The sequence below is a fragment of the Pteropus medius genome, unplaced genomic scaffold (genome assembly GCF_902729225.1).
Source record: "Pteropus medius unplaced genomic scaffold, Ma_sr-lr_union100, whole genome shotgun sequence".
In the NCBI taxonomy this organism is placed as follows: Eukaryota; Metazoa; Chordata; class Mammalia; order Chiroptera; family Pteropodidae; genus Pteropus; species Pteropus medius.
The window spans coordinates 115,015-138,869 of record NW_024347727.1 but is presented as its reverse complement, the minus strand read 5'-3'; the positions used below and the strand labels follow the sequence as shown (position 1 = coordinate 138,869).

Below are 23,855 nucleotides of genomic sequence, written 5' to 3'. Positions count from 1 at the left end.
GGGAATAACTCGTGTATGCCCCCATAGCTGCTTTTGCTTCAAAACCCCAGAGGCCCTTGGAAATACTACGGCTCCATCTTGGGTCAGGCACCCAGCCCTGTTAGCTACTGGCAAATGGGAGCTTGCAGCCATAAGCTTTGTTCTCTCGGCCAGGCTCCCATCTTCACGGAACTGGCTGCTGGTGCCATATGTGCCACCATGGCCACCCGGGTGCTCACCTGGCCTCCAGACAGAAGCCAGCAGTCCCACACAACTATCCCTGTTCCGGGACAGCTACCCCACCCCATCACATGACCCTTTCCCTAGTACAGCTGACAGAAAAGGCTTCTCCACCGCCAGCGACAGGCTTCTAAGGCTTTCCTTGCTGACACTTACCTCTTCGCAATGAACGGCGCCTGTGTCTCCTGGGCGGGGCTGCTAAAAGGAGGCAGAAGGGTGATGTGTTGTGCAGGATGCATGGATTACACAGGTGGCATCCTGATCACCCCACCGCAGAGGGTCCTGGGTCTCTCTCCCATTCCTAGCACCCTGCCTGATGGCAGCAGCCAGACCCCTCGGTTTTCCAGAAAGTGTACTGGAGAATCCCAAAAGGTCCGGCTGGGAGGGCCCACTCACCACACCCTTCACCAGGCACAGGAAGACCAGGGCCTTGAGGGGAACTGTTCCAGCCGGTGGCTGAGCTGTGTCTCCCACCGTGCCACTGACCTGGTGCTCTTCTTGGCTGCTGACAGGACGTAGGAGCGCTCCCGGGGGGCTGTCTTCCTCACCACACTGCTTGCAGCTTCTGACCTGTAGTGGCATAGGGAGGGGACATCTAAAGGGCAGGTACTCGGGATGGCTCGAGACACCCCACTGAAACAAGGGAGCGAACCCCGTTTAGTGCCTGCTCCGAAGACTGTTTGCAGAGAAGTAGAGACCAAGGGAAGGGCGGCCCACGTTTATCGACACAGGATGTTGCCAATCCACGCTGGCTCCTTGAATCCTGACGCCCCAGGAAGGTAGGTGCTAGTCATTCATGATTTACAGATGAGAAAACTGAGGCACGCGGAGCCGTAGGGACTTGCATGAGGTCACACAACCAGCTGGTGGCAGACTGATCAATGGATGCCAGGGGGCCTGGCTCTTCCCCAGCACCTGTCAGGCCCGGGGACCCCTGCCACTGTGCATTCTGCCCTTAGGATTGCCCATCTGTAGGGGGCTTTGCTCTGCTTCCGGAGCCACAGAGGGGCTGGCAGATGTTGGGATTGGGGAAAGACAGGCTGAGCCTGGGTGCATTTATTCCTTTAGGGCCTAGCTGCTGTCCAAGCGCCTGTTTTACTTTGGGGTGGGGGGTATTGGAACCTCTGGAGCCTGGCCCTGTCCCCCAGACCTGCAGGCCCAGCCCCGACTCTGCGCACACAGCACACACTGGGCGTCCCCTGCGCTGCCTATTTTGGTCCGATTTGCTCGGGATCCTTTTTAACAGACTGACGCGCAGTCCTGAAGCATGAACCTCCCACCCACTGTCCACCCACAGATGAGGCTTTCTCCCAACCTCTATACCTAGGTTCTGCCCCGTAGACAGTTCATAAGAGGGTCCCCTGAGCTGCCCGAGCTATGTGGGTGGCTCTGGGTCTCAAGGGATGACAGCTGTTGCTAGCAAGCAATTCTCCAGAGCACAGGTCAGCGCTGATGTCTTACATGTTGCAAATTTTATCACCCCACCTGGCAAATTTTATCAACCCCTATTTCACCGGTCTGCGCAGACTTGGTCCCCAGTCCCACCCCTGGGACGCCCAGTGGGCACCGTCACCTTCGTTTCTGTTCATCGGAAGAGAACGGCACGTCCTCCTCTTCTGCAGCCCCTGAGGTTGAGCTTCGCCTGATGTTGTAAGGTGCCCTGAGGGAGGGGGCGATGGAGGGGTTGAGGGTGCTGGCGCTTATGGCTCCTCCGTCCCCTGCCTGCACCCCTGCTCCCTGGGCCTTTGCTCATGGCACTGTTCTTTCTCAAGAGCCGGCCCTCCTTTCTCTCCCTAACTGTCCTTTAAGAGCCAGTTCAAACCCCGCCCCTTCTCCAGAAACATTCCCTAGCCGCTCCGTGTCCCTGGACAATGGTGACAAGAAACAAACAATATAAAGACAGAACCCGCACCTCTGGGCACACAGGAATGGGCTTTTGGTATGGGCCACGAGGGGAACCCCAGAGGAAACCCCAAAGATTGACAACCAGGAAGCAGCTCAGATTTAGGCACAAAACGCCCATAAGTGATGGCTTCCAGAGGCAGCAGCATGCTTAGGATTATCAGGCCCCAGCCCAAAGGGGTGCAGAGGCCTGTCCAGGAAATATAGCCAGCCAGAAGCAGCCGGAGGGTCATGACCCATGACCCTTTCTCAAGACCCACTGGACATCCAACTTTCCGGGGCTTGTCACCAGCTGGTGGCCTCCTGGCCAGAGCATCAAGTGGCTGGGACGTCAGGCCGGCAGGACTAGTACTCCTGGACTGTGGTCCGGGGAAGCGGCCCGCTGCCCTCAGCGGGCCGGTGTTTGGGCTCATTCCTTGGAGGAGGGAACAGAGCTGTGTGTGCGACAGCATACTCACAGCTTCTTGTAATCCTCGGTGGTCATCTTGTAGCCAGAGGAGGAGGGGCGGAGAGGCCCAGCGGGAGCCGCTCTCACCAAACCTGCGGTGCTGGAGAGGCAAGGAGTTTTCATGTGCGCACCCGCAGGCTCCTTCTCGCCTCCAGATTTGCCCGCAGAGCCCAGCAGGCATGTGGTAGGTGGATGAGAGAATGCTGGTGGCCTTTCCTGTCTGCTCTCAGCTCTGCCAGACACCCAGAACATTTGCGCCACCCTGAGCAGGTCAGACTTCCTGCCAAGGGCGGACCCAGCCCCCTTGGCCCTGACTTTCTGCTAGAACTCCGGTTCAGCCTAACACGAAGTTACTCTGACAGTATGCCACCTGAGCCTGCCGGGAAGAAGGCGGCTCAAAGCAGGAGTCCCCAACCTCCAGGTCGCAGATCAGTACTGGTGTGTGGCTTGTTACGAACTGGGCAGCAGGAGGTGAACAGCGGGCAAGCGAGGGAAGCTACGTCTGTATTTGCGGCCGCTCCCCAGCGCCAGCATCACCGCCTCAGCTCCGCCTCAGATCATCAGGCATTAGATTCTCATAGGAGTGCCGGTCCCTGGTGCCAGAAAGGTCGGGGACCAGTGGCCTAAAGCATACAGCTCACTGCAGTCAATCAGCAAGTCAAAGCTTCCTAAAAGTCAGGACTGGCTCAAGGGCAAGGTCACCGGTAATGGCTCAGAGACCAGAGTGACTGAACCAGGCCACGCATCTACCTGGGGACTCACAGTCCCTGCCGTGCAGCTGCATCCTGCCCCAACCCATTGCCTCTGGTCACCCCTGTGTTGCTCTCCAGGGCTCAACCCTATACAGAAACAGCTGCCACCCACCTCCCACTCAGTAATGAGCAGAGTACTCTCTGCCATGAGCCCGGCCCAGGCCCTCACAGCCCCCCACTGGCTGGCCGGCCAGCACCCCGTGGACACACCTTTTCGGAGCTCCGTTGGCATTAGGGAAGTGCTGCTGAGGCGGGGCCGAGCTGTCTATGGGCTTGGTGAACACACCCCTAAAAGAGAGCCCAGAGGAAGCAGCCCAGTGAGCTCCTCGGGAGAAGCCAGGGGGCAGTGTGAGTGGGCGCGGGGAGGCGGGCCGGGTTCTGCCATCACCTACCGGATGATATAGCCACTGGGAGCCCTTGTGCTCGTAGGCCTGCCGAGGGAAAAAAAGCATGAAGTGAAGCAACGCCTTGCCAGGGGGCCGTACTTTCTCCTGCCCCCCAACCACGACAAAGCGGCTCTGCCGGTGGGTGAACAAGTGCAGTCAGAACAAGGGGAGGTGTCGCCAGGGGCTTCCCAAGAGACATAGCCACCCTGTACCCGTAGCCTGGTGCCTGCTCTGCTCTGTTCTGCCTGTCTCTCTCATCCTCCCCAGGAAAAGTTCCCGTGGCTGATGGCCCGGGCTCACAGCAGGTGTCCAGGAACGTGTGGTCTATGGTTGGGCATTTGCTGCAGAGACAAGCCCTCCAAAGTTTGGCTTCTCCCTGTCCCGCCAGGGCCCAGCGGTCCCCTGAGTGACAGGTCTTCTGGGATTGCCAACTGCCCTCCTATCCTCTGCTTTTGGAGCTGGCTCAGCTCAGGCTGGAGGCTCCATGTCAGAGGCCCGGGGCTCGGGCCATGGCAGGGGGCTCCCGACCGGACCCCTCCTCCGTACAGCCTTTTCCAGGAAGGCTCACCAGGGCTCGAGGGGCAGAACCCAGGCATGAGCCACCCAAGGCCAGCTGACTCTCCCTTCCCATGCCTCTGGGGCTTCCCCTCCTCCAGCCCCTGGGACGCCCACATCACAAGTCTTCATGGATGTTTGGGACCCAAGGGCATGGCCAAGGCTAGGTCAGTGGCTAGAAAGCATTAGGCTCCACGGGCTCGGCACTCTCAGCTTGGGGACAACCGAGGAGGCTCAGAGGACTCAGGGGAATGGGGTGAAAGTCAAGGGCTGGCAGCGTGGGCAGCCAGGGCTCAGGGGCAAGAGACAAGAACTCTGCGTAGAAACGGGAGCGTGAGGCTGGAGCAGCGGGGTCTAAAGGGATCCCATGTGTGTAGACTCTGTCCTTAACCGGAGACAGTCTCCTGGAGGTGACCAGGTTTCAGGAACACTATTTCTTGGTGTGGGACCCAAGAGAGAAAGGTCACTTTTATCCCTTCTAGCCACTACGAATATTTTTGGCTAAAATATCTCTGTACTGGACAGGCTAGGCCCTGGCCCCTGGTCAGCCCTGGACCCCACCCCCACCCTTGGGGGGAGAATGAGAGCCAAGGTTTATGTAGACTTCCGGGTACCCCTGCTCTGGGCCCTGAATCACAGGACATGCTTCCCAAATGTACCCCGAAACCAAAGCTCAAGGTGAGAACTATACCCTACAAAGTAAACAAGTCCTCCCACGCATCCACTACCTTTGAACCGTCGTCAGGTCCTTGCCAACCTCACTAACCACAATTCTCTCTTATATGTTCATCTCTCTACTTGGGTCGTATCCATGGTCCCTGCTAAGATGTCAGTTCCCTGAGGAGAGGGCCGTGTCCTCTGTGCCCAGCACAGGACCTGTCAGGTGGCAGGTGCTGAGTCACTGAGGGATGATAGGCAAGGCCACAGTTAGTGGAGGCAGCCCCTGGGGCTAGCAGTGAACTTGGACCCTTCCCTTCCAGCTGCTGCCACTGCCTCTGCCACCACCTGAGAAAGGACCTCAGTTGGTAGTGTACTCATTGCCAACTGCCAGCTGTTTGGAGCAAGGACTGAGCCTGAATTTTTGGGGCCCTCACCCCCTCGCTTCTCAGGCGCAGTTCCTGCAGAGCCTCCCTGGACACGTCCACGCAAAAGTCCTCAAAATAGAGAGGGGATGGGCAGTTCCCCTCGGCCAGCTGTCAAAATGTGTCATCCTGAACTTCAGAGACAGTTGGCACAAATGTGTGTGTCTCCCCCGACATGCCTATTACAAGGAGCACTCAGCAAACAGGGTTACCTACGGAGGGACTCATGTGTGACTCTCAAAGCACCTCAGAGGTGGTCTCCCTCCCCACCGGGGGTTCTCAAGGACATCTTTGATCCCAGTTGACAGGTGGAACCATGGAGGCCCAGGAGGGGAGGCAGCCAGCCCCAAGGCCACATAGCAAGGCCAGGGAACTGGACCCAGTGACTCTTAAGTTCCCTTTCCCAAGAGGGGGCAGAGTGGAAAAAATATATCCTTCTCGTGGATGTCAAATGACTCACTGCAGACCCCGACGTCCCTTCTCAGCACGGGCTCCCTCCCTGTCCCTTAAGGACTGCAGCGTGGGGCTCCCCACCGGCCACCTGGGTACCACCTCTTACCTGGCCTTCTGGATCTCCCCAGCTGAAGAAAAGGATGTGGCACGACTCCGGCTAGAGGGCAGCTCTCTGGAGAAAGAGGGGTCCCAAAAAGAGCAGCTCTCAGACCCCTGCCATCAGCTACCTCGTGGCCTCCATCCCAGAGGCTGCCTGCTGGGCCCCGAGGCAGCTGAGGGAGGTGCGGTACATGTACCCCAAGAACTTCACCCAGCATTCGCATCTCACCTTCTTCCCTGGCCTGCCTCCATATGTCACAGGAGAATGCACACATGCACACACACCCCGGCGCCCGGGGCTTTCCCACCCCGTGATCTTGGTCGAGTCTTGCCCTTAGGTGCATTGCCTTCCCCTCTGGCCTGTGGCCACGTTGCCTGGCTGAGCTCTGAATGATGGAAGGCCTTCAGCATCTCCAGGTGTGGACGGGACCTGTGGAGCACAACCCCAGTCCCACCCCGTTGCTGGCAGCCCTCCCGACCTGCGGGACTTACAGGGTGTGGCCTTCCGATTCGTCCTGCTTGGTGATCCAGCTCTTGTCTCCCTTCAGAGTGGTTCGCACCTTCATCTGCTTGAGGACATTACTGCGCTCTTCCTCGCCCGCTGGGAGAGGCTTGCCTGGCAGGGGCAAGGCCACACAGCCTCAGCAGGGGAGCCCCATCCCGGGACCCTGAGCTTCCTTTCCAGCCCTCCCAATATGCCACTCTCACTTTGCTGCCCTCGTGGCAGCACTCGTGGCCCTGGCAGGGCCAGCCTGGAAGAAGGCAGCCATATGCTGAACCCAAGACTGGGACGAGAGGGAGCCCAGGCGTTACCTTTGCTGCTGCCTCCGAGAGCTGAGATACTCATGGTGTCTGCTCTGCGGGTTCCTTCTCAGTTGAATCAACAGGGCTCCTGGGGCAAAGGCAAGCACATGTCTGTCACTTTATTTATTTATAATGGCTTGCGGGTCACTATGTGATCCCTGGCACAGTAAGACCATCCAGACTGTCCTTCGGGCATTGGGAAACAAGAGCTCGTAGAGTCCTGGGTGGCAGGTAGGGGCCGGAGAGAGAACACTCACTGGATCGGCCACCGTGAGTGGCACACCCATATATGTGCCCAGGGGAAGACGGTCTCCTGGGGAGCAAGGCGTGGGCTGCCAGGAGCTGTCTGTTCGAGAGATGGCTGATAAGGGCAGACTGCAAGCCCTCCTAGACAGTTCTAATGGCCAGACTACAGGTCCCAGCTAGTGTAGGCAGAGTGGTAGCGAAGGAGCCTTCACAGTGCCACACAGACTAACAGGCTCCCGAGGGCCAGCACTGGCGGACTCAGAAGGAGGGACAGGGGAAAGCAGGGGTGTCGGAGGCTGGGGGACCAGCCACTTTTGGGTTGGACCATCCTCTCTGACTTCTTAGTCGCTGTCTGACAGACCTCGGGCTCGTCAGCTGACCTCACCAGGCTGCCTCAGTGTTCTTATTTATAAAATGGGGGTTAAAAAAAAAGGTCTACCCTTCAGGATCGCTGTAAGGAAAGAATGCAAAAATGTCTTACAAGTGCCTGGCACCACCTGCCTGGCACAGCAAAGATCACAGGACGGTTAGACAGGAGCCTGTCCCCACTTGGAGAGGGGACTGTGGGTGGTCCTCAATCAGCATGATCATAGCTTGGGGACGCACAGCCCTGGGAGGTTCAGGGCTTGGCTCCATCTCCAGTGAGGAAAGCCTGGGACCCAGCTGCCAGCTCCTAGTGGTCCTCAGGGACCGGGCAAGGGTGGGCATCTGGTGAAGGCTTGCTGCTGTGTCTCGGAAGTTGGGGACATCCTGTGCTCTGCTTTTTCTTCCTGTCTTCTAGCCCTGCTCTATCTCTTTGCCCACTCTCGGCCCTTCGGCCCAGTGCTGCCCTCCTGTGGCCAGTGAGGGGTGGGCCGCAGTGGTCTCTGTGGCTTCACAGCACCATGAAGCCTGTTCGCCCCAGGAGGGCCTGGGGTGAGGAAGCTGGTTCTAGAGGCTGGGACTGGCCTGGTGCTGCACGGACACGGAAGGCCCGCGTTATGGGTCTAGTCGCAGTCCTGACTTGTCACAGCTGGCCTCTTGGACCTCACGAGAGGATTCGGAGGCTCAGATGAGCGGGCATGATGGGAAGCAGGAGCCCTGACTCTGCTAGCATAATCCTGAGGCAGAGCAGCCTTCCCTGTAGGGGCCTGCCACCCTCTGGGCCAGTCCAGGGCCAGACCCGAGCAGCCGGGCCCTGCTGCCAGCTGGCAAGACCTGGACATGTTTCCGTGGAGGTCGGGGCACACTGAAACGGGCAGGGCAGGGGACCAAGAGCAAACCAAATTTGCCACGTCAGCAAGAGCTGGCTTTCCCATAAACTGCACCAAATGAGCAGCCCAGGAGGCCCAAGCTCGCTTTGCGCCAGGAACGGCACCTCATCACCAAGGCGGCCACGTCAGACTTCTACTGAACAGAGCGCATTCCATAGGTGATCCTCACAGGCGTAACTGTCCCATCCCAGCGACTCATGGAGTGGCCCCACTGGGCAGGGCACACAGATAGAGTCGCTGCCTGAGACCTTGGTCCATTGGTTTCCTGGTGCTGCTGACCGACTGGGAGACCTTGGGCGGGTCCCTCACTTCCTCTTGGCCTCAGCTCAGGAACTGCTAATCCTCGGGTTCCTTCAGGAATTCATCGGTCTCCTCTTGACAAACCTGTTAGCCACGTTGCCTGGAAGTTTCCTGCCTCATCAGAACCAAGTAAGCTACTTCCACACACACGCAGATGGGCCATAGTGAGGGAGGCAGAGCTGGGGTGGCACCTATGCTGTCCCAGGCCCCTTGTTTATGGCTAAGATCCCAGTCAGAAGACTCAGGCAAAGACCAGGGCTGGCGGTTCATCTCAGGAGTCAATTGTCTTTTGTTGATGGGACCATATATTTGAAAGACCCAAAAAGTGGTCTTTCTACAGGACTAAAGAGGAAGGCAGCTCTTTTAAAGTGATGAGTGCCGGCCGGACAGATGGACACGTGAGGTTTGAATCTAGGTTCCAGGTAGAGAGCTGGCTTCTCCCTCCTCTTCATGCCTCCTCCCTCTATCAGCCCCGGTTCAGGCCACGGTCACTTCTGATATCCTTCCTAGGCCGCTTGCTTTTATCCGTACCTCCTTCCAGAAGCACTCATGGCCCCTAATCCCACTTGGCCTCAATTTTCACTCAGCTTCTGTGGGTTCCCCATTGACTAAAACTTGGGACAAACTCCCCAATCCAGTCCCTTGACCCAGCCTTTTTGATCCACCCCCCCGCCCCACCCCCGGTCAATGTCGACACTGCTACAAACAGACCATGTGCCTCGGCATCTCTGGAAAGGTGGCCCTCCAGCTTTCCCTCCCTCCTGCCTCCCTCCTGTCCTGCCTGCCCGCCTGGGGCCCTTCCCTCCAGCTCTCCTGCCCTTCCCAGACAAGACCTGCCCCCTCCCCCAACCTCAGCGAAGACAGAATCTAGGGACCACTCACGCCCCCAGCACACAGACTGCACCGACCACCCCTGCTGCTGGGCTGGAGAGTGGCAGGGGCCATGCTTCTGACTTACCAAACATCACCACCCCTTCTTGACCCCAGGTCTCCTGTCAGCCCCACCATTCCCTCCCTTCTCAGAGAGTGGAGTAGACTGGCCACCTAATGAAGGGGCGACTGGGAAAACCCTCACTGCAGATGGGAGCAGCTTCAGAGAATGGGGGGGTGGCTCTCCTGTGCCGTTGGTAGTCAGGTCAACAAGGGTGTCTTTTTGGAGGACGAATGTCCACATGTCTTGAAAGCCTTAGAAAGGGCAAGCCCGATTGATCCAGCAGTTCACATCTGGCACTATTTCCTAAAGACACACCCGCGTAAACGAACCAGGTGTACAGACAGCATCATTGCAGTGTCCGATGTGATGGTGAAGATTTGGCCGTAATCTAAATTCCCAATGGTCCTTTTTAAACATATGATGATCCATCATTCGAGCACACACTGTGCAGCCATTACAAATGATATCGATAGATGTGATATTGAACAAGCCTTCATGTGTATGGTTTCCATATATCGTTAAGTGAAAGGCAAGTTTGAAAATGAGATGTGTAGGATGCTGTCATTCACTCAAAAATATATTAACATAAAAATGCGCGTGCAAAGAAACACCCGAAAGGATATATAAGAAAATATTTTGCTCCTCTGTATTTTTAATTTTCCTACCAAGAACGCGCTGAAGACTAAACAAGCAGCGGTTTAAGCAAATGAAACGGGAGCCGGGGCCGCCTGGGTGGCCGACGCCGGGTCTCAAAAGCTGCCACCAGGTGAGCAGCGCCAGGGGAGCAAACGGGGGCGGGGCAGCGGCCCTGGGGATTCTGTCCCTCTGCTGGGTGGACATCTCAAGGGCCAGGGGCGTGGCGTCCTGGGCCTCCGGGGCCCGCCGTGCGGTGCGGAGCTGCGAGGGGCCTTGCCGAGGGCGCAGACGCTCCCCCCAGGAGCCTCTGTCCCCCCTGCCCACCAGCGCCGGCGGGAGGGACAGCGGGCGCTGTGCTTCTCACAGATGCGGGCGGCTCAGCGGCACGGAAGGAATGCACTTCGCAGGCGCCGAAGACAAGTCCCCATCCCCGGGCCTGTGCCCCGACCCCGTCACCCCGTCACCGCGCAGCCAGGCTCTCTGGCGCTGTCCCCAGGGACAAGGCCGTGGGGGAGGGGATGCTCTGAGCGCGGATGTCGGCAGCAATGGTGCGAGGAGACGCGACTGCCAGGATGGGCGCCTCGGCGCTGCGCTTCCACGGGGCGCGGGGGCGCGGAGCGCGAGCCCGCCAACGAGGCGGGCGCCCAGGGCCGGGGTCTGCACGTGCCCGCCGGGCAGCAGGTCTGCAGCCAGCGGCAGCGACAGCGCTGTCAGCCCCGCTTCACCGTGCGCAAAGGAGCCCGGGGCGGCCACACTTGTAGCACCTCCGGCGGGCGCAGGGCGCAGCCGGGGTCATAGCCGTGGCTCCTCGGCGGCCCCGCTGCCCCCGTGCGCCACGGCTGGGCGTGCCCCTCGCAGTGAAGGGCCCGGGTGCGGGTGGCCCGGGCACGCCCCCGGCACACTCCAAAGCCCGGCACTGGGCCTCAGCCGCTGGCGCGCACTGCTGGAGGGAGGGGACTGTTGGACGCGGCCGGCCACGCACACAGTGTCCGCCCGGCCTTTCATCTTGCACCAGCCACTACCCACTCCACGCATCGGACCCCGGAACCCGCTCGAGGGAGGAGGCCAGCGCACACCCCTGCTGCCCCACACGCTCCATCTTCTCTGCGTCTGAGATGCAAGATACCGACCAAGTCCAAGAAGACACGAAACACAGAAGCCGCTCTGACTGGGGCCGGCGTGCCTGCCCACTCACCCCACGGAGAGGGTGGCGTGCAAAGCGAGATGGACACGGCATTGCTGGATTGTTCCATCTCCAGCTGCCTTCGAAAGTGGGGCAGGAGACATCCCGCCTGCCCCCGCCTTCCAGTCTTACACTGTCCCTGGCACGTGAGCCCTGCCATGCAGAAGGGACACCTGACCTGAGAGTTAAGACATCTCTGCTCTTCATCTCCAAGTGGCCTCACATAGCCGTGACACTGTCCTACTCTCTGAGCCTCGATCTCCTCATCCGCGAAGTGGTGCTGAACCACCAAGCCTGTGAACATGCGGTCTAGGGCTCCTCCCGGCAGAACATCCCCAAACTAGAGCTTGTGACACTCCTTGGAACTTCGGTGTCTTGATGCCGGCGGGTGTCCTCATTCCCCAAACAGCCCACAGGAGCACATTTCTGGTTGGGACAGTCACTCTGACTACCCCATTTCTACCTCGACAGGGAGAAGTCTGGTTCCTTAAGAACTGCCATATCGCCCTGCTTATGGGCCTGGCCCGAGTCTCCAAAGAAACGGGTGGCTTATCTGCCACTAGACATGGCCAACTCCAAGCAGAACCCTACACTCTAACTACACCAGCCTGTCCCGGTCTCCTCCCTCCAGCAGGTGCCACCTCAGACACCAGGTGGGTGTCCATAGCCATCCCTCCTGGCCCTTCACCCCATCCTTTCTCCTTCTCCCATCATCCTGCAGATGTCTCTTGGGGCAGGCAAGGGGAGACAGGGACAGGCCCTCCCTGATATAGATGGCCCCTGACTGTCAGTGGACACGCTACCGTCGCCCCTTCCTTCCTGCTCCACGGCCTCTCAAGGCTGCCCAGCAACCTTGCAGGGAAACGGCCTCTGGCCCTGATTGGACAGACAGAAGTGAGGAGCCAATGTTGGGGGAGCAAAGAGCCACAGCAAGCCTGGTGTTGTCACTGGAGTCGTGGAGTCGGAGCTTATCCTGCAGCTGATGCCAGCAGATTAGTGGGAGGGCGGGAGAGGGGACAGGGAGGAGTTGCAGACAGTGACGCAAATGCTTCGCTGATGCATGAGGACAGAGAGATGGAGAACGAAGCGGCAGGAGGAGGGGACACTCCGCACCTCACAAGCACATGCTCCGTGTCCTAGATGAGAACAACTTGGAGAAATTTTTCTAGAACAGCCACCCTGCTCGACTCCCCGAGTTGTGCGCACCTCCTTTTCCAAGCAGGCCTCTGTGTCTTTGCCCTCGCACGCACCTCCTTGCCAGATGGCCTTGAACTTCAGCCCAGTAGGCAGCTCCCAGAGGAGCCTTCAAGTCCTACATTCCCCTGGCTCAGGGACACAGCATGGTCCCATTCTTGACCACCCTACACTAAAAATGTCTGCGTCTCCCACTAACCTGGAAGGAAAAGGGGCCTACAGAAGAGGAGGAAGGTGTAGAGGTGCAGAGCCCACCTCGGGCAGAGGCCGCAATAGCCACGGGCATGGTGTAGGCGTGAAGCCCCATCTGCCTGGCGGCCCTTGCCAGCCCCTGTCTGTCACCCCATCCTGAGGCCCTCACTCTGGTGTAGCTGCAGCCTCCATGCCAGCCCACCCCAGGATTGCAATGTCCTTCCCTGCTTCCCCTGCAGAGCTAGGAAGAGCTGGTCTCTTCCAGACAATGGGATGCACACTGAGTAGCGGGCAAGGCAGCCGGGCCTGTCAACACAGGCAGCCGGGCCCACCCCGGCACCCAGGCCCCCCGGCCTGGGATCTCTGTGGCAAGGGCTTGTGTCAAAGGAAACAGTAGGCTGAGCGACTGCCCTTCTCCCAACCTGGGTGGCAAGGGAATGGGGGTTGCTGGATGCCATGCGGGGACCTCCTAGCTAAACTGGGAGGGAAGAGGAACAAAACGCCTTGAGCCTGGCCTTCCAGGAGCATGGAACATTACTGCACACGTGGGAGCCACAGCCAGAGGGCACGGGTGTTGGGGCTTGTCTGAATGTGCGTGTGCTAGGCGCTGGCCATCGTGAGCGAGCCCGTGTGCGTGCGCCCTGAGCAGAAGAGTAAGGGTTAGGGCTTCGCCAGAGGTGAGCTGTGACGGTCTGTTCCCAGGGAGCTGGGAGGAAGCCCAGCTGCGTTTCCCCACATGTACCCATCTTCTGAGGGGCCCCGCCCCTGACCGGAAGTGATCGCACATAGTTCTGGTCTCTTAGAACCAAAACCCACTGCTCGGCCCTGGGTGGACCTCTTAGGCATGCGTGAGAAGTTGGCATGAGGAAGCAGCAGCCCATGCAGCCAAGCCCAGTGACCAAATACGGATGTGGCAAGTGACATCTGGATGAAGTCATCAAGGCCTTGGGCTACCCAGTGCAGGGGGCCATTCCTGGGCCAACCTCAGGCCACGTTTTAGTGAAGCTCTGTCTTCGAGCACTTTCCTGGGGCTCTGGGGCAGGGAGCCCTCACAGAGGCAGAGCCCCAAAATATGGCCTCCCACATCACTTCAGCAGACACATAAATGCTCCCATGCAGGTGATGAGGGGAGAGGTAACGTGATGAAAAGTCTCATGTCTCAGCAACTTCTTCCTAAGATGGGCGCGCCCAGCCAGTTCTGATCGTTCCGCTGGGCGCTGCTAGGGTGGCCTGACAGGAAGCAGACTCTTTTTTGCCCACGGAGCCTTGGCACCACACAATTGGATGAAGGTGTCCATGACGAATTCATGAAAAAACGAAGCCTGCAAGGAGACTCCAGCTTTTACACCTGTCCTCTCTGGTTCTCTTATGACAGCGTGAGTTGGTCTCTACAACCCTGAGGCTCCAGGCTGTCCGAGCTCCCCTCCCAAGCTGTGTCCCTGCTCACCTGTGTGACAGCCCAGCTTGCTGGGAGACCTGCCTTGGGATGGAGGATTCTGGGCGTGGGGGAGGCACTTGCTCATCTGCACTGTAAATGCACCCTTTGGACAAAGAGCCTCCAGTGGCCCCGGCATCAGGGAAAAGACTCCAAGGAAAGTTCTTGTGCCTTAGAGCCGCCTTCCAGAATAGATATCCAGGTCCCCTTTCGGTGTGTTTTAAGCAAATGCCTTTGACCTTCAAGGTTAGAGTCCTCTCTCGTGTGTAAGTGCTGGCGAGAGGCTCCTCTCAAGCTCTTTCAGGGTAATAAACTATCCAGGATCCAGGTGGTCTGTGTCACTAAGGGAAGGGCGACAGTGAGTTAGTCAAAGCCCACCTGCTGGGGAGGCCTGTCTGACACCAGGTGTCTTCTTCCAGACTGTCCTTCCTTAGAGAGCGTCCCTCTGGGAGCCCCTGAGCCTGAAGGGGAGGGGAGTAACAGATGCCGAGAAGGCCTCAGAAACAAGCCAGCTGGACCCGTGTACCGTCACTGCACAGGAGGGGCACACTTGCCATCGGAGACATGGAAGACTTGGTCAAGACCTCAAAGCCATACATCCGTACCGTCCCTTCCAACTCAAGTGCAAAAGAAAGCACGCTAACAAGGAGTCCGAGTCCTGCTTCTGTCAGGACAATGCCACTCGCCCTCTGGCTGAAGACAAAGCCCTTTTCTCAAAGCCTGCTCTGACCCCTGCATCTGGACAAGGGGAGAAGACGTGGGCTCCAGCGCAGCCTTTCTTGTCGTCACCAGGGGCACAGGATGCCATGCAGTGCCATTTTCAGAGCCTCCCTCCCTGTCCTGTCTTCCCTCTGAAGCATCCTCTGCAGGTCAAAGGCCCAGCTTCGCAGGGAGAGCCCAGGTTGTGGGCCAGGCTCCCCAAGAAGGATGAGTCGGCATGCATATCATAGGCCAGGCTGAGAAAGGCTTAAACGCAAAGATAAATGGCGCCAAGGCCCCAAGCACGACATGGCATGGAGTGTGAGGGGACTGGGGACGCTAAAAGTCAGGGTGCCGCTAACTTCACCCTCTGCTCAGGTGCCTTTTTCCAGTCCTTTCTCAAGGCACACACTTGGCAGGCTGATTACGTTTGGACCCAGACAGACCTACGCCGGCACGCAGGCAGCTGACCTGATTCCCCAGGCCAAAAGGACTGGAATGATCAAAAGTCCCATTTTATGAAGCAGCCTCCTGTGGAGCGGGCGCTGCCGCCGCCGCCGCTGATAATGATGATGAAGCTGCTGCTCCAGAGGTTCCTGGGGCACAGAGGGTGTCTGCAGCAGTCTGGGGGAAGGGGCCCTTCAGAGCCTGCCACAGTGACAGCTGAGCAGCTGGATCTCCAAGCCCCGCAACCTGCTGCTGAGCACGCAGCTCCCGGGGGCCAGCGTGAGTGCCTGAGCAGAGCACTTGACGCGCCCCTGACGCTCCAGTCTTGCGGGTCCCGCCTGGAGGCCAACGAACTGGGGCGGCAGGAAGGAGGTGCACCACGTGCAAAAAAAGAGCTGGAGACTCGGGTTGCAGAGGGGAAAATGTAATATGGAAAAAAATTGCATGGGGGGAGTATTTGTAAATGTGCTTTACAGGTAAATGACTTCTGCATGAAAGTTTAGAATTTTACCTCCGCCCCATCCCACTCCCAATACCCCGGGATCTAGACTTCTTGGCGTCAGCACCAGAAGGGCCCTGGGAGGCAGACGTCTGAGGTGGATTGGCGGGCTGAATATAGGCGACTTTTGGGGGTGACTGGGCCATTTTAGAAGTGGCTTGGACTCTTGGCCTCCTGCAGAGCCCTCTGAGGTGTCTCTGCGGAGGCCTGGGCCTAGAGAGGGCCAACATGCAGGACACAGTGGGGTCCAGAAGCCCTCACCACAAACTCAACCTCTTGCCAGAGCCACCTACATGAGCTAGTCCCACTGTTTCCAGGGCCTCCGCATCCCCCGCTGTACCACGGGAAGGGGCCCACAGGAACCCTGGGATCCCTCCTGAGCGGCCTTGGCTGGCTCTGTCCCCCATCCCCCCACCCAGCTGTCTCTGCGGCCTAGGAACTGGCAGGTTCTCCATCCTAGGCAGATGTGACCCAGATGTGTACGTCAACGCAAAGGGACTTGGGGGTCATGGAGCCTGGCCTCATCGCAACCCCACTCCCCTCTCCAGAATACCCTCACCCATATGCCTTTGACAGAGCAGGCCCAGCTTAACACCTGAAGTGCCCCCACATTCTGCCCCCTAACATTGGCCAAAGCTAATTCCTTTTCATAGTTACAGGTGATCACCCACAACGGCTCCCATCCCAGCTGACCTTGGGCAGGCCTCTTCCTCCTCCTCCCGGCAGCCCTCTCCCTGCCCAGGCTCCTCCCAGGCCCCTCCCTTCTTACCTCTCTGTCCACCTCAGGCCCAAAGTCCCCTGAGCTTCACCCTGACCTTTTATCACTGTCCCCATTTGGGGATAAGAATGTGAAGACCCAGAGACGGGAAATCACATGCCCAAGGCCACATTTCCATGGATTACACAGGCCTTTGTGGAAAGTAGATGCCAGGCTGGGTGCTGGTCAGACAGACAGACAGCCTACAGCGGCCTTGGGAGGTGCCCTGCCAAGAATGAGTAGGAGCTGGCCTGGCAGAAGTGGGGAGGTAAGTACAGTTTTTGGCTTTGAGATTTTGTTTTTTTTGTGTGTGTTTTCAGTCTAAAGCAGGCACTGCCTGAGGGATACCCGTTCTCGTGGTTGGAATCCTTGTGCCCGCTGTCTCCATAGCAACCCTTGGCCACATCGAGCCCTCTGGGAAACCGACCTAGTCATCAAAAAAGTGGCGTGCTGAGCCGACGGGTGCGGGGACCAGACCGAGGAGGCTGAACCGAGTGCTGAGCTGTGCCCACAGATGGGGCCGAGGCCAAGGACCACCAGTGACAACCAGCAGCAGTCTGGGGACTGCATCCCAGAGCCCAGAGGCCAGGTCTCCTCTCCGACCCCGGATGGGGCCACAGAGCTCCGTAGCCATCTCAGCGGCCCCCGTTCTCTGCTCCCTCTTAAAATGGGAAGTGAGCACGCTCCACATGGGAAAAGAGTAGACAGTGTCCCTGCCTCCTCACATTACGGTGTGACAATGACGCGCATGGGGCCTCTTGTCCTTTCATTTCCTGGTCCCTTCTCCGCCCAGACCTGCCCCTCCCGTTTCCTTACCCCCTCCCTTGTCAGTTCTCAGTCTTCCCTGTGCCCCAGTGCCCCAAACGCCTAAGAGATCGGAAAACACTCAGCCAACACACACATGTGTATCTGTGACATACATTCACCTGGCTCCATTCTTAATCCTCAAATGAGTCTTGATCGACTTCCTCTTTGTGCCTCAGTTTCCCTTTAGATAAACGAATTGACACCGGCCCTGTCCACCTCTGGACCCCTCCATGGCCACTCCTCAGTGGAAAGTTACTGTCACACAAGTGCCTCCATGTCTACTTCCCCCTTCTTGAAGAAAACCATCAGGAATGTTAAGAGTGAGAAATCAGATGAGGCTTCGGGGGACTTCTTTGTACCATTCTTACAACTTTCCTGTGAGTTTTAAACTCCTCCGACATAAATGGTTGAAAAGAAAAACAGCGAAAATTCAAAAAGAAAGCGAATCACATTTTAATAGGGATCCAGAAACGACTTAAGAATTAAGTGTTCTGTGGCGAGTCATTTCACTGTGAAGAGACATCACGTGCATCACCGGCACAGATTAGCAGTGATTTTTAAACAACTGTTTTTCCTCAAGTGGGGAACCTACACTCCTCCCGACCTCGCCCCAACCTCACGCCTGGCCACTATGTCTCCTGGAAGAGGACACTGTGGAGCTGCCTCGACCGACGTCCCTGACAGAGCCTGTCTCTGTGCCAGGTGCCATCTGCTGGTCACTATGTAGCAGGTGTTCCCGGCTTCAGCATCCCTTCTGCAGAGGTGACAAAACCCAAGCCTCCAGACGTTGTGTGATGTGCTTAGGTTTGCACAACTAGATTGTGGCTGAACTAGGGCTTGAACCCAGCCTGACCTCTCAGCCGCTCTCTTACCCCTAGGCTGTAAAGGTGCCTCCCTGTCCCACCATCCACCTCCCCGCTCCACTTCATGAGTCTCCTGCCAGCTCTCCAACCCTCAGAAGCAATGATATCAACCATTCCCGAGCATCGCTCTCAGGCACACGGGTCCCCCGGGTGCACTGCCCTTGTCCTGGCATCAGCCAGCCCTCTACAGGCACAGCGGGAATGAATGCAGAGGCCCTGCTGGATCCAAACCATAAGGGCCCAGAGGCCCGGGGTGCCACGTGGGCTGCAGCTCTCCTCCTCCCCGGCCATGGTGCTATCGCATGCCATGCAGGCCTGGCAGCGAGGGCAGCCGCAGGGCTCGGCAAGCAGAAAGCAAGCTGGGGTTACATGTGAGCTGGCACGGGCTGTGGCTTGAAGCAAGATCCAAACCAAAGAGATCGGTCACCCGTGGAGGCCTAGTGGGGAAGGGAGGAGGGCTTCCAGCTTCCAGAGTGCACTGAGAAAAATTGGGGAGTTTTCTTGGCATGCGACTGAGGACAGTTCGGGGACCAGGTGACAATGCCTAGGGTGGCCAGGTCTTGGGCCCACTGCTGAGGGCTCAGAATCTCTGTCCTGCCAGATCTCACGAGGCCACGGGGGCACTAGCCAGAGACACAAGGAGTACAGCAGGCTGAGGGTGGCCGAGGCGAAGTGCTGGCTGTCCCTTGGGGTCACTGGCCTCAGGTTGGGGGGGGTCTGCCTGCAATCCTGACTTGATTTAAGGAGGAACTGAAGTGCACCATTTTGATGCAGGTGGCAGCTCCTTACTGAGTGGCCTCTCTCCCCAAGTAGGTTGTCACTCCCCGGGCAGGCCTGCAAACAATTTCTCTCCAGGCCCGCACTGTCTAGCTCTGGGTAGAACATCCAGTGGCTTAGGAAGAACTGGCTTTGGTCTTTTGGGGACAAAGGGAGGCTGGACTCAAGCAGCCCCGAAGGATGTGCAGGCCTTGACCTGGCAGCTGCTGAACTGCTCCTCCTGCGCCCAAGCCCTCTTCCCCTAGGAAGCCTTCCCTGATCCTTGTAGCCAGAGCTGCTCCCTTGCCCCAGGCACCCAACAGCCGCTTGTGCTTTGCCACTCAGAGCCGCAGCACCCAATGTGATCATGGGCCACCTCTGTCGCTGAACAGATCTGGAGCACCTGCTGTGTGCCTAGCCCTGTGCTGGGCGCCTTCCGTTAGCTCTCCGCAGAGGGGCATGGAGGGGGTCAGGCAGGTGATACCTCACCTCAGAAAGAGGTATGACCTGCTCCTTCCCATCTTCGGCTGGCCCAGAGGTGACGAAGCAAACAGCACAAGCACCAAGCTGGTCCCTCGTCTGTGCATCTGTGTCTCGGCCACTTGCTTCTAAGTGGCAAGCAGGGCCTCTGAGCTGCCCCTGGTTTTTCAGTAGAGCCCCTGGGAAGGTAGGACATCGCCCCCCTCAGACACACACGGCCTTCCTTCACAGCTCTATGTGAGCCGGTGAGGAGGGAGCAGGAACCCAGAGCCCCTCCCGAGTGTCCAGGCCTTTCGGCACATAAAACCCTGCTCCCTGTCCCCAGCCAGGTGCCGTGAAACCAAGGCCAGACTGGGTCCGGGTGCCAGAGGCCTCGATCACTGCTGGGTGGGGTGTGAGGGGCTCTCTCTCAGGGTTCACAGACTCTGGTCCTGAGATGCAGCTGCACAGCCTTCCATGACGTCAAGGCTAAGTGCAGATGGCTGAGTGCGGATACAATTCCTACCGCACCTAGGATGTCCCAAAGCCCAGGCACAGCCACCAACAACCTCTTCTGAGCCCCAGCAGCCCCAGTGGCGGGCAGCCCGGCAAGTTACCCCCTTGGACTGACAGAGCCACCCAGGTGCCCCCGGCTGAGAAGGAGCAAAGTGCACAGGCGCAGGGAGGAGCTGAGCTTTCCGTGTCTTTCCGAGGCGAGGTATCATCCCTCTGCTCTTCCAGAGGACAGACTCTTGGCTCCCCCTGCCCCCATCAAAACAATCCGGCCACAGAGCCCGCTAGCTGCAGATCCCCTCGATAACAGCCAGCGACACTTGATTCGGCGCCTTCTGTCTGAGCAGCTGCCTTCCCAGTGGCCCTCCAGGAGACTGCCCTGTGCCCAGCGCATGCTCATGGCAAGCGGCCCCCTGAGCCCCCCGATCCGGGTCTTAGTTTTCTCATCTACGAAATGGACACGGGGTGAACGAGCTGATCTGAGATCCCCTGCTTCTTAGGCCTGCAATGAAGTCCGAGAGCACCCTGGCCCCAGGCCACTTACTAACAATCAAAGCCTCTCTGCCAGAAAGAGGACCGATGCACAGGGCCAGCTTTCTCTGCCTGTCTCGGTTAGTCCCCCTTTGCTCACAGTGAAAACCAAAGAGCAAGGTGCACTGCTTCGCAGGCGAAAGCCCGTGAGGGATGCTTGAAGTGGGCGAAGATTATGGATGGGGAAACTGAGGCGCGGAGTTGTCCCTGTCACCGGGCTGGCGCACGGGCCCGGTGCCCCTTTGCTGCCCCTCTGCGGGGCCGCGCCTACAGCGACTCGACAGCCCTACCTGGCACAGGTGCCCGGCTCGCGGGGCTGGGCGGAGGGTCGGGCGGGCGCGGGGCGCGGGCTCCCTCAGCCGGGCCGGACCGGGCGGCGGGCGCGGGGCGCGGGGCGCGGGGCGCGGCGGGGAGCGTGCAGGGCGGCGAGGAGGCGCCGACTGGGCTCCGCCCGCAGGAGAACAAACAGGTTTTCTCCGGCGCCCGGGGCCTCGCCCCTCGCCCCTCCCCTCGGCCGGCCCCCTTCCTCTGCCCTCTCCTGGGGTAGGTAGATGCGCCTGGCACATTCCGCACATTCTCCCGCCAGTGTCTTGGCCCGCCCGCCCCTTCCCGGCTCCGCCCTGCGGGGCTGCTGGAGAAATCAAGGCCGGGACTCCCGACACCGATCACGGAGCGAGCTCCAGAAGGCTCTGCCGCGGTGGAAAACTTCCAGGCAAATTCCTCCAGGCTCGCGGCGGCCCTGGGCTGGGAGGCCTCCGCCACGTGAAGGGCCCCGGCTGCCTACTTGCGCCCCTGCCCGCGCCCAATGCGATCTGGCCCCAGCTCGGGGCCGATGAGTTCCACAGATGCTGCTGGTTAATTCTGTCGAGAGCTACTGGTCCTAGATCCATTTTACAGATGGAGATCCCACACAGGGGTGGGAGGGGGCGGAGTGGGGGCTGGCGGCTGAGATCATGCAGGAAGTCCCGGAGGCCGGGAAGAAGAAGAAAAGCGAGGCCGCACCGGGGAAGTTCTCACCCCGGAAGGCCATCCTGCGGGGGGGATTCGGGGTTCCCAAGGCACGGCAGCGAGCGCCCTGTCAGCAAGCAGGGCCACCTCACAGGCCGGGCATGGACACACATCCGAACACCCAGGGCCAGTGCATTCGATCACTGTGGTCTTCTCGTGCTTTTTGAGCACGTGTGTCATTCAATCCAGCTTACTGACGACTTGCTATGTGCAAGGCACTGGGTGGGGAGCTGGGATGGAGGGAACATCAAAAGAAGTCCCTAACCCTACCTGTGGGGCCGGTCCAAGAGACAACAGAGAAGGTCAAGAGTTGGCCTATTAGAACGACAAGATCAAAAGGGTGGACCGACAGGTCCTCCTTCACCCAGCCCTGCGAAGTCTATGTCTCGAATGGCCCTCCTATCCATCTACTTCCCTCCACGCGCGCTGCCACCACCCCCGCTGGTCTCCCTGCCTCTGGTCCCACCTTCCTTCCTATATACTCTCCACACAGAAGTCACTTTAATACTTAGTTACATGTTACTCTCCTGCTTGCAGCTCTGATGGCTTCCCGTTGCTCTCAGCATACAAGACAAACTCTTTAAGGTGCCCGAGGATTTGGCTGCGCTGACCTCTCTGCCGATCCCGCCACTCGTCTTCTGGGTTTACTACACTCTAGCCACGCTCGCCTCCTTCCGCCTTCGAAATACATCACGAGTCCTGTCTCCTTGGAACATTTGCTCCTGACACTCAGACTCCCTAGAATGTCTTTTGTCCCCTCGTCTGACTAGTGAACTCTTACTCATTCTTCAAGACTTCCCTCGAGTGTCTGTAAATCCTTCTCTGACTGCACGGGCCAACCGGTCGAGTCGATCACTTCCTTCTGTGTGCTCCCCCAGCTCCCTCCGATGATATCAATCTAGCACCGTGGCTGGCGCCCTTCATTGTTCTAGGTGCTGAGCTCAGGGAAGGCAGGGCCCTGTCTGAGTCATCACTGGGTCATGGAGACCAACACAGGGGTCAGATGAGATATGCAGAAGGAGAGGTTTGAGGGATGATTGAGAGTCTAGAAGCTGTCCTCAAGCTTTTCTTCCTGGGCTTTATCAGGTAGGTAGGGGGTGACCCTGAGTCTGTGTGAATATATGTGTGTGGGGGGGTAAAGGTCGGGGGTTGTACATAGTCACCTCACTTCATCTCTGTCTTATGCCAACAAGTGTTTTTCTGCTTCTAAGTCTGGTGGCCAGCACCTAACACCTTCCCGTCCTCCACCTTAGGCTGCTGGTGACCGTGGATGTATTTGGCTTGGTATCCTAGCTCCTAAACACTACATGACCGAGGATGTGTCGCATTCCCTCTCCGGACCCCCTGCCCCTTCAAGAGCCCCTAGCTTAAAGAAGTAAAATGTAGAGGTCACAGTGATGGATTTGCTGTACGGGTAAGGAAGAGGGTGGCCGTTCTCTCCCAAGGCCCCACTAGGAATGGGCCAGCTCTCTCCAGAGCCCTAAGTCTAGAAGGCACAAATGAGACTGGTGTCCAAAACCACCAGCAGCCAGCCAGGGAGTGGGGACCATCAGCTGCGCTGCCCCAGGACCTCGAGCTCTTCCCATGTCCCAGGTGATTCATCCCTACCCAGGCCAGATCCGCCATGACAGAGCCAGCCGATGGCACCAGCCTTCCCTCAACTCCTCCCTCCCTGCCAGGCTGCCAGGCCCTGTAGCTGATCTCGCCTGCAAACGGGTTTGACTCGAACCGTAAGTGGAATTCTTTCTGCCTCCTGCCCTGCCCTGCCCCACCCACTCCTGTTCACTGCTCCCGCAGAAATCCACCCCCATCAGGCTGCCCCAGCCACCTCAGCCAAGCTTCAGGGCCCCTGCTGACTTCATCAGCCTCTTCTTTGACTCCTTGCCCATAGGCACCTCGAGCCAGACACACCGACTGCTCTCATAGCGCCGGGCCCCCGCACAAGATATTCCCTTGGTGGTGACTTCCCACCCACTCTCAGCCGCAACATCGGCTGCTTCATAAAGTTCCCCTTGGCCTGGAACTTGAGGGCCAAGACCCTGGTGGCTGCTGGCTAACCCCAGCCTGGGCTCTACCCTTGCCCGGCCTGACCTTGGCCCAGTCCCTCTCTGCCCTCAGTTCCTCTTGTGCCTTGGCCCCTGTCTCCAACTCCAAAGCTGGCCAGGCTCTGGCAGAATCTTCTTGAAGTCGCCCAGCTCAAGCAGGCTCCCCACCGATGAGCAGGCTCTCTGCTCTGAGGGTACAGGTGCTGCCTGTAAGTAGGGTGGACTTGAGGGTGGGGCCAGGCTGCCTGCATAGGCGAGAGGCCTTGAAAATAGAGGCAGGACTGGAGAGCTCCCCTATGCCAAGGGAGGGGGCCGCAACCCAGGAGCCAGCAATGGAGATAGATTCATTGGCGGGCCAGGTCAAAGCAAGCAGACGAGTAGGGAGACAAGCGAGCGTT

The 23,855-nt window shown here is 58.7% G+C and overlaps 1 protein-coding gene across 2 annotated transcripts; it reads right to left on the bottom strand.

Annotated features, from left to right (window-relative positions):
- Positions 1 to 251: 251 nt before the first annotated feature.
- ZNF185 (zinc finger protein 185 with LIM domain) lies at positions 252 to 20,774 on the bottom strand. 2 transcript variants are annotated; one of them, XM_039877014.1, is made up of 10 exons: positions 20,695 to 20,774; positions 6,710 to 6,788; positions 6,389 to 6,512; positions 5,904 to 5,969; positions 3,714 to 3,752; positions 3,532 to 3,609; positions 2,580 to 2,669; positions 1,793 to 1,879; positions 706 to 789; positions 253 to 417 (listed from the first exon to the last, which is right to left on the bottom strand). In XM_039877014.1, the coding sequence occupies exons 2-10, from the start codon at positions 6,741 to 6,743 to the stop codon at positions 372 to 374; spliced, it is 648 nt and encodes a 215-aa protein (XP_039732948.1). In that variant the 5' UTR covers positions 6,744 to 6,788; positions 20,695 to 20,774; the 3' UTR covers positions 253 to 371. The 2 variants fall into 2 exon arrangements, with proteins under 2 accessions (XP_039732949.1, XP_039732948.1); XM_039877015.1 differs by lacking the exon at positions 20,695 to 20,774 and having other exon boundaries at positions 252 to 414; positions 6,710 to 6,889.
- Between the last annotated feature and the right edge of the window lie 3,081 nt (positions 20,775 to 23,855).